General features: G+C 41.4%; 1 protein-coding gene across 1 annotated transcript; it reads right to left on the bottom strand.

Moving 5' to 3' along the window:
* Positions 1–395: 395 nt before the first annotated feature.
* On the bottom strand, positions 396–9,481 carry LOC121585182 (histone H2A.V). Its single transcript, XM_041901580.2, has 5 exons — positions 9,368–9,481; positions 7,496–7,573; positions 2,896–3,009; positions 2,590–2,719; positions 396–2,200 (listed from the first exon to the last, which is right to left on the bottom strand). Exons 1-5 carry the CDS (start codon positions 9,368–9,370, stop codon positions 2,139–2,141), a joined length of 387 nt encoding a protein of 128 aa, XP_041757514.1. The 5' UTR covers positions 9,371–9,481; the 3' UTR covers positions 396–2,138.
* Between the last annotated feature and the right edge of the window lie 279 nt (positions 9,482–9,760).

The following is a 9,760-nucleotide window of genomic DNA, read 5'->3' as shown; positions in this document are numbered from 1 at the left end:
ATGAAGCCTTCATGCGCTCATTTGGATGACATAAAATACTTCAAAATTCACAAAGTGATGTTAGCTGATTCTTGTAGAATAAAGCAAAAGATCTCCTAAGCCTGTTTTTAACCACAGACCTTATTTTCGGAGTTTTTCGGAGTTGATCAAAAAACTACATTCATTTCCCTATTGGCTGTGACCAACGAGCCTACAAAGAGATGCCATTACAATTGCGCTCTATAAACCTCTGGTAGTTCCCTGGTAAAACGTTTCCAGTAGTATACCCACCCTTTGCAACCCTAGCCTTGATACAGGCTTTGTTAGAACTAGTAGCAAATAAAGACATTACTTCATCGTAGCATAAAAATTCTAATAATTTAGCTAGACCAATACGGAAGAAATCCACAAACAGCTTCGTTTTTATAAAAAATGAGTTTTAATTCAATTTTCAGTATAAAACATTTACGAAGCCCTGCCAATCAAAACAAATTCAACTGTCACAATAACAAACGTATGATTATTTCCCCGTCCTGCCCAACAATCTAAAAATTAAAAAAAATGGGCGATATCGAATTAATTTGATTAATTCGAATTTGTGCAATATTCTAAATGCCTGTATCGCAAGAAGAGGTGTATTGTCTTTTTCATTTTTATGAGTGTCATTGTCTGCTTGTTCTCATGTCTTTTTGGTCTCATCTTCTTCGCTCCTTCCCACTAACACCAGAGATCTGTATATAATGATGAGATGCATGTCTCCACCCTAACAGTGGGAGTCGTCCCAAAGGCAGGCGACAAGATTAAATCCAAACTAAGCTCAATCCCATTGGCCTTATTTTGGACAGATTTTGGTGCGAGTGAAACCTCTCGCCTCTACGGCAGGGGTGTCGAACTCATTCCATGGAGGGCCTAGTGTCTGCGGATGTTTTCAATTAAGACAACCAGATGAGGGGAGTTCTTTACTAATTAGGGACCTTCATTTGTCAATCAAGTACAAGGGAGGAGTGAAAACCCGCAAACACTCTGCCCTCTGTGGAATAAGTTTGACACGTGCTCTATGGTTCACACTCCCCCTGCCACTCATAAAGATGAGATCAGTTCTTCCTCTCCGACAATTGGTTTCAACTTGCTATTTGCATTTAAGGTTTGGTCCAACAGAAAACCGGTCATATGGACATTTTAATGTAACAAGAGGAGAAGTTACCTTTTCTGACGATACCCTTTGTCTTAACTACTCAAATTGCACGCAGAGCAGACACTAATTAAAAGAGCGCGTCTATGGAAATGAATGCTCAGTTTGTCGCGCGCAGCATTGCACTACCATTTACACGAAGCAGCATTTTAGCCAAAGACTTATACTAGCTGTCTAGTCATAAAACAATATGATTGGCAACTTCTCATTCTGACAAGTTAGGCCACTTGATTTCAACATCTGAACAAAGTGGACAGGATAGCATGCTGTTTAAACAGTTGGAAACAGAAGGGTGTGTTCATAATTTATTATTATAATGCAACTGTTCTGCCTTGTTAGCTAGCAAATAGACCCAAGTACACTAAATGTGAAATACAAAGATTAGCTGGCTACCTACTAGCATGTGGGCTTGCGCTTGAGACCAGTGTTAATTTTCTATAACGCCTGCTACAAGAAGTTATTAATTATTAGTTAATGTACATTATGCATGATTCTGGTTAAATTTGTTAGAAAAGGGGAATTTTCATAAACCAGATCAGTGATTGCAAAAAAGCAGGTTAAAATTGATAAAATATTTAAATTATTAGTGATCTTATGTTGTAGAAGGCTTTTATTGAGCCCAGGTATAATTTCACAAGTCCTGAATTAGATTGTTGCTTGACTATTTGACCTTTAAAATTGTACAAGAAAACTATTACATGTTTTAGGAACCGCCCATAAATTAAAAAATAAATTACGATCCGATTTTTAGGCCAGTCGCCCAGCCCTAATCCAAATGTGTTTGAGTTTTTCTAGTTATGGGAAATATTACAATAATGACAAAACCGTAACAATCACTCATCATCGTTAGCTATAATATTAATAAAAGAAAATGTGAAGTTCTGGTCGGTCAAGTAAGTCTGAATACAAGCGTCTCCGAACACAGTCCAGTCCGAATAAAATCCTTCACAGTCAACAAGATGTCTGTCTACGCAGTCTTCTGCTGGCCCTTCTTCCCAATCAGGGACTTGTGGATGTGAGGGATCACTCCTGGAAACAGAAGCAAACAGCGGTCAAACAAGAACACGAGCGTATGCATGTTATGAAAGAAATGGAGATGTGGACATCTAGTATTTTGAAAACACCACGTACAATAGCAATGATCCAAAAACGGGTGCATATGTGGAGGGCGATTATGCGTGTGTTTGTTCCAATAACTGTGTGTGAGAGCAAGTGATCTAATAACGGTGTGCCTTCACAACTGTGGTCCTCTGTAGCTCAGCTGGTAGAGCACGGCGCTTGTAACGCCAAGGTAGTGGGTTCGATCCCCAGGACCACCCATACACAAAAAAAATAAAAAATTATGCACGCATGACTGTAAGTCGCTTTGGATAAAAGCGTCTGCTAAATGGCATATTATTATTATTATTACAACTCACCTCCTCCAGCGATGGTGGCCTTGATGAGGGAGTCCAACTCCTCGTCTCCACGGATAGCGAGCTGCAAGTGGCGAGGGGTGATGCGCTTCACCTTCAGATCTTTGGAAGCGTTGCCCGCCAACTCCAGTACCTGGAAACAAAAATCTTAAACTCAAATATGAAACGATTCAGAGATCTACTATTCAATAGCACTCTTATACATCTTCCCAATCCCTCACAAATTGATAAATGACATTTTGGTTACATGACAGCAATAGTCTAATCCAACAGGATGTATTTTATCAGATGCGTCGGTGGTACGCGCACCTCAGCGGTGAGGTACTCCAGGATGGCAGCACTGTACACGGCCGCTGTGGCTCCTACACGGCCATGGCTGGTAGTACGAGTCTTCAAGTGCCTGTGGATACGACCCACTGGGAACTGGAAGGAAGAAAACAGGGGGGGGGAAAAAGGGGATGAGGGTATATACAGTATAGCAATATTAGTGTTAACACCTATTCAGAAAGTAAGGAAACGATGTGGGGAGACAAGCAAGTGGGAGAAACAGTGAGAAGGTTGGACACAGGGATTTAACCTGGTCTCTGTTGGACAGTTGCACTTGTGACATGTTCCAGGGAGTGTTACCACTACACAATGGCTCTGCAATGAATGAGTGGTTTCTAGTAATAGCCGTACATGAGCACTGAAACATTGAGAAGCAAACAAATGCAAACCAGTTGAATGGAAGAGTTTTATTGTAATAGCAGGAACATGGAAAATAGCATTGCTACTCTTACCTAATAGAACAGAAACTCAAGATCCATTATAATGAACGATAAGGTGCATATACAGTGCATTCGGAAAGTATTCAGACCTCCACCCGTTCTACATTGTTACAGCCTTATTCTAAAATGGAAAAAAAAAAAAACGAATGTTTCACCTCAATCCACACAACCCCATAATGACAAAGCAAAAACAGAATTTGTGGCAATGTATTAAAAAAACAGAAATATCACATTCACATATGTATTCAGACCTTTTACTCAGTACTTTGTGGAAGCACATCTGGCAGCGATTACAGCCTCGAGTATTCTGGGTATGACACTATAAGCTTTGCACACCTGTATTTGAGGAATTTCTCCCATTCTTCTCTACAGATCCTCTCAAGCTCTGTCACGTCCAGAGACGTTTGATAGCGTTCAAGTCCGGGCTCTGGCTGGGCCACTCAAGGACATTCAGAGACGTGTCCCAAAGCCACTCCTGCGTTGTCTTGGCTGTGTGCGTAGGGTTGTTGTCCTGTTGGAAGGTGAACGTTCACCCAAGTCTGAGGGCCGGCGCAGGTTTTCATCAAGGATTTCTCTGTACTTTGTGCCATTCATCTTTCCCTGGATCCTGACTAGTCTCCCAGTCCCTGCTGCTGAAACACATATCCACAGCATGATGCTGCCACCATGCTTCACCGTAGGAATGGTGCCAGGTTTCCTCCAGATGTGACGCTTGGCATTCAGGTCAAAGAGTTCAAGCTTGGTTTCATCAGAACAGAGAACCTTGTTTCTCATTGTCTGAGAGTCCTTTTGGCAAACTCCAAGCGGGCTGTCATGTGCCTTTTATGGAAGAGTGGCTTCCGTCTTGCCACTCTACCATAAAGGCCTGATTGGTGGAGTGCAGTGAAGGTTCTCCCATCTCCACAGAGGAACTCTGCCAGAGTGACCATCGGGTTCTTGGTCACCTCCCTGAACAAGGCCCTTCTCCCCCGATTGTACAGTTTGGCCGGGCAGCCAACTCTAGGAAGAGTCTGGGTGGTTCCAAACTTCTTCCATTTAAGAATGACGGACGCCACTGTGTTCTTGGGGACCTTCAATGCTGCAGAAATGTTTTGGTACCCTTCCCCAGATCTGTGCCATGACACAATCCTGTCTCTGAGCTCTACGGAAAAGTCCTTCAACCTCATGGCTTGGTTTTTGCTCTGACATGCACTGTCAACTGTGGGACCTTATATAGACAGGTGTGTGCCTTTCCAAATCATGTCCAATCAATTGAATTTACCACAGGTGGACTCCAATCAAGTTGTAGAAACATCAAGGATGATCAATGGAAACAGGATGCACCTGAACTCAATTTCAAGTCTCATAGGAAAGGTTCAGAATACTTATGTAAATAAGGTATGTTTATTTTATTTATAATACATTTGCAACAATTTCAAAAACGTTGCAGTCATTATGGGGTATTGTGTGTAGATTGATGAGGGGGGGAAACATTTATTTTATCAATTATGTAAAAAGTCAAGGGGTCTGAAAACTTTCCGAAAGCACTCCACACACAGAACAAAAATATAAATGCAAAGATTTTACTGAGTTAGTTCATAAGGAAATCAGTCAATTGAAATATACTGAACAAATATAAAATGCTACATGTAAAGTGACCTGGGGAGTTCTGAGGTACCAGAACGCATAAAAAAAGGCACCTTTATAATTAGGCATGCATTACGGCGCATTTGCGTAGTGGTATAGAGCAGTACAGTAGAGGGACTTACAGAAGTTGCACACATAGGGAACGTTTTTAGTAGCCTAAGGTCCGGGAAAAATGTTGCCCTTTATAAACGCATTTCATTTTTCATGACTGGAGACTCTGGCAGAATATTTTTTGATACCGCACAAATGATCGAAATGGCAGGCTACTTTGACACTGACAAACTGAGAATCTGAGCTCAATAAAAACGACCTTGTCTTGAATCCATCAATAGCCATGGCGTGTGGAGACATATTGTAGGCTACAAGATAAGGAAATTAGTCATAAAAATGGTTTCCAGTTTCACCAATGATACACAGATCACTCGCTGGTGATTGTCGACCCGTGCCAAAAGCCTCGCTCTCGTAAAACAATATTTGGATGTTGATCATATATTTTGGTAGCCTACAGCATAGTGTTCTCTTTCAGCAGAGTCATTTGCTGTCCAACCTGTGTTTTCCCTTGATCGCATTCGAAATATTGCGAAAGGCCTGTTGTCTGCATGCAGTTTTTTCACTGACAGATTTGCCGCACGTTGCCGACTGTTGGCTATTCCTTGTTATTGGGCTACAATCACAGCTAGGCTATTCTTTTATATAATCTATTGATCCTCTGTGGCTAAATTATAGGCCTTTTCATGGTGTAGTAGGCTATTCTGAATAATTTAATTTATTTCTGAGCAGACCGCAGTAATTCTATAACTTTAGCAAATGTCTTTACGTTCATCAGGGGTGCTGCAGTTCGCTCAGAACCCTTTTGTGGCTATGATTCTATAAGGAAATAAATTACGAAGTGCAACGCTAGAGATGTGAGTTGCAGGCTCATGTCTAGCGGAGTAGAGAGATCATAGAAAATGAATCTCATTATAGTTATGCGAGACATACTGGCATGCTTCTCACAGCCACAGATTGGTCTCTAACATACGTTTCAATGTTGCGCAAAATCAACCCAAATAAAACGCTTAGAATATTAGGCACGGGCTGAGAATCTACTTTTTCACGTGACGCTTTTTTTGTGGGGGCAGGTAATTAACAAAGAGTCACCTCAAATGAACTTCGATCGCTTTGGTTAGAATTTTTACATTGCAAGAAGTGAAAATCATTATTAATGCAACGAGAGGTTCCGGATCCGGCCAAATAAGTTCCAGAACAAAACAGTCCAAACTGAGAGGCTCAAATTAAACACGGGCCCCATGAGCTGAAATAAAAAAGATCAGAGAAATGTTCCATACGCACAAAAAGCTTCCCAAATTTTGCACACAGTTGTTTACATCCCTGTTAGTGAGCTTTTCTCCTTTGCCAAGATAATCCGTCCACCTGACAGGTGTGACATATCAAGAAGTTGATTAAACAGCATGATCACTACACAGGTGCACCTTGAGCTAGGCACAATAAAAGGCCACTACAATGTGCAGTTGTGTCAACACAATGCCACAGATGTCTCAAGTTGAGGGAGCTTGCAATTGGCATGCTGACTGCAGGAATGTCCTCGAGAGCAGTTGCCATTTGTGACCATGCCAGCCCAGGACCTCCACACCCAGCTTCGTCACCTGCGGGATCGTCTGAGACCAGCCACCCGGACAGCTGATGAAATTGAGGAGTATTTGAGTCTGATTGGCTGGGCCTTGCTCCCCAGTGGTTGGGCCCCTGCCCAGTCATGTGAAATCCATAGATTATTTAAATTGACTGATTTCCTTATATGAACTGTAACTCAATAAAATCATTGGAATTGTTGCATTCATATTTTTTTCCCCCAGTATAACTGGGCAGGGGTGCAGCCATAGGTGGCTTGGGAGCCACGCTCACCAACTGGGGAGCCAGGCCCACCCAATCAGAATTAGTTTTTCCCCACAAAAGGGCTTTATTGCAGATAGAAACACTACTCTGCATCCCCCAACTTCAGACGATTTCACTGGTGAAGAAGCCAGATGTAGAGGTCCTGGGCTGACATGGTTACTTACACATGGTCTGCGGTTGAGGCCGGTTAGACGTACTGCCAAATTCTCTAAAACGACGTTGAAGGCAGCTTATGGTAGAGAAATGAACATTGATTTGGCAACATCTCTGTTGGCCATACCTGCAGTCATCATGCCAATTGCACGCTCCCTCAAAACTTCAGACATCTGTAGCGTTGTGTGTCAAAACTGCACATTTTAAAGTGTAATTTTGTTCCCAGTCCAAGGTGCACCTGTGTAATGATATGCCACACCTGTCAGGTGGGTGGATTACCTTGGCAAAAGAGAAATGCTCACCAACAGGGATGTAAACCATTTGTACACAACATTTGAGAGAAATAAGCTTTGTGCATATGGAACATTTCCAGGATTTTTTTATTTCAGCTCATGAAACCAAAACTTCACATGATGCGTTTATATTTTTGTTCAGTATATAAGATCACTGCAGCGGTATTCAAATCTTACCTGAAGTCCAGCTCTCTGGGAGCGCGACACTGCTTTCGCCTTGGCCTTGCCACTGTCTTTTCCTGCCTTACCGCCAGCCTGGAATAGATGGAGCAAGACAGTATTACAAAATAAAAATAGGGACTTTTAAGTAAGATAATTAATAGAAACCATGTGATTTGCATGCAAGCACCCCTTACCCAAATGACAACACAAATCCCCCAACTGTGTTTTTTGTTACAATATATATAATTTAATGGATTATCTACATAGGCGTACAGAGGCCCATTAGCAGCAACTGTCAGTCCTGTGTTCCAATGGCAGGTTGTGTTTGCTAATCCAAGTTTATCATTTTAAAAGGCTAATTGATCATTAGAAAACCCTTTTGCAATTATGTTAGCACAGCTGAAAACTGTTGTGCTGATTAAAGAAGCAATACAACTGGCCATCTTGAGACTAGTTGAGTATCTGGAGCATCAGCAATTGTGGGTTCGATTACAGGCTCAAAATGGCCAGAAACAAAGAACTTTCTTCTGAAACTCGTCAGTCTATTCTTGTTCTGAGAAATGAAGGCTATTCCATGCGAGAAATTGCCAAGAAACTGAAGCTCTCGTACAACGCTGTGTACTACTCCCTTCACAGAACAGAGCAAACTGTCTCTAACCAGAATATAAAGAGAGGGAGGCCCTAGTGCACAACTGAGCAAGAGGACAAATACATTAGTGTCTAGTTTGAGAAACAGACGCCTAACAGGTCCTCAACAGGCAGCTTAATTAATTAGTACCCGCAAAACACCAGTCTCAACATCAACAGTGAAGAGGCGACTCCGGGATGCTGACCTAGGCAGAATTGCAAAGAAAAAGCCATATCTCAGACTGGCCAATAAAAAGAAAAGATTAAGATGGGCAAAGAACAGACACTGGACTTTTTCCTTGTTGTGTTGAATCAATTGTTGTTTTGTTTATCAGTTCATACACCATGTGCCATGGAATTCGTACAGTGATAATCTCTTCCCAGCTACTTTGCAGCCTGTATGGCGCAGCTGTCAACATTTGTCCTCAAAACTCAGTGTTTCTTAATCCTGGACCTAGAGACCCTAAATATCTTGACCCCTGACCGTGTCCCAGGTCACCAACCTTCACTTGCCTGGCTGACATTGCTAACGTTTAGCTAAAATAAGACAACTTAAGATTGATTAATTAGGTCCATATAAACATTTCTAATTAGGAAGGTAGTTAGTGATTGCTAGCATGCCATGGGAATCACCCCCATTTTGATGGCTTACGTTTCCCGCCAATTCTTGACAAGCAACATCTCAGCTGGCATCAAATTAGAAGGCTAGCTAACTAGTTAGATATCAAATTAGAAGGCTAACTAGCTGGATAACACTACCACCATGTTTAATAAACCCATTGTATTAGTTAACCATTTGCTGAAATGTACTGCAATGCTAAAGGCGAATTATTAGTAACTAGTTACATAACCTCAACAGATATGGCAATATTGACATTTGATACAGAACAGCCGCGGAGCAACACGACCAGCGAACTCGAACAAACTGACGGTAGTTATCCAAATTAGTTAAGTTAGTAGACTACTTGCCGATCAACCACATGATTTGCACGCGAAAATAGCAGAATATATATTTATCAGTGATAAAACCAGCAATTACCAAAACAGAAAATAAGTTAAACTAAGGTAAAAAGTAACTCAAATCTAACTAGTAAGTTAGCTATCGATTAGGAACGCGAACTTGTTAGTTTAGCATTGCTTTTCAGTCAATTTGAAGCAGTAGCAGGTAATGCTAGCGAATGTAGAATTAAACCATACACGGACAAATTCTATACCATGCAGTAGTTATTAAAAGTATGGCTACAGAAAATAAACACTTACCATTTCAACGTTTCGTTATTTGGTTGTGGAACTGAGGAGATCGAAAACAATTTCGGTTCAAGACGGAGAGAAACAATAAATCCCTTAACAACCCCTATACCCAAAGGACTCCTCGCGAGCGGACATTGACCAATGGGAATTCCTGTTGTTTATTTGAATATTTTTGCTGACCAATCACAGCGCTGCTTGTACAGATTTTACCCATCCCCCCCCACCCAAAATCGGATTGTCTTTCTTTGCGCACGAGACCAACAAGTAGGCGGGGACCGCTGTAGCTAGAAAATGCCACTCAAAATGTATACTGTTTTTCATTTGATAAAAATTGATGCTCAATATTATTCACTTGATTGACTAATACAATTTTGAAATATACTACGTGCATGCGCATAACTG

Source organism: Coregonus clupeaformis, chromosome 16, assembly GCF_020615455.1.
Source record: "Coregonus clupeaformis isolate EN_2021a chromosome 16, ASM2061545v1, whole genome shotgun sequence".
Lineage (NCBI taxonomy): Eukaryota > Metazoa > Chordata > Actinopteri > Salmoniformes > Salmonidae > Coregonus > Coregonus clupeaformis.
The sequence above is the reverse complement of the archived record's forward strand: the minus strand, read 5'-3'. Positions and strand labels throughout refer to the sequence as shown.

Bases quoted from the DNA above. Each gene is read 5' to 3' on its own strand.
- LOC121585182 (XM_041901580.2), bottom strand. The intron at 2,720-2,895 runs GTGCGCGTACCA...TTTTGTTTCCAG, and splicing joins TGGAGTACCTCACCGCTGAG to GTACTGGAGTTGGCGGGCAA. The intron at 2,201-2,589 runs GTGAGTTGTAAT...TTCTGTTTCCAG, and splicing joins GGCCACCATCGCTGGAGGAG to GAGTGATCCCTCACATCCAC.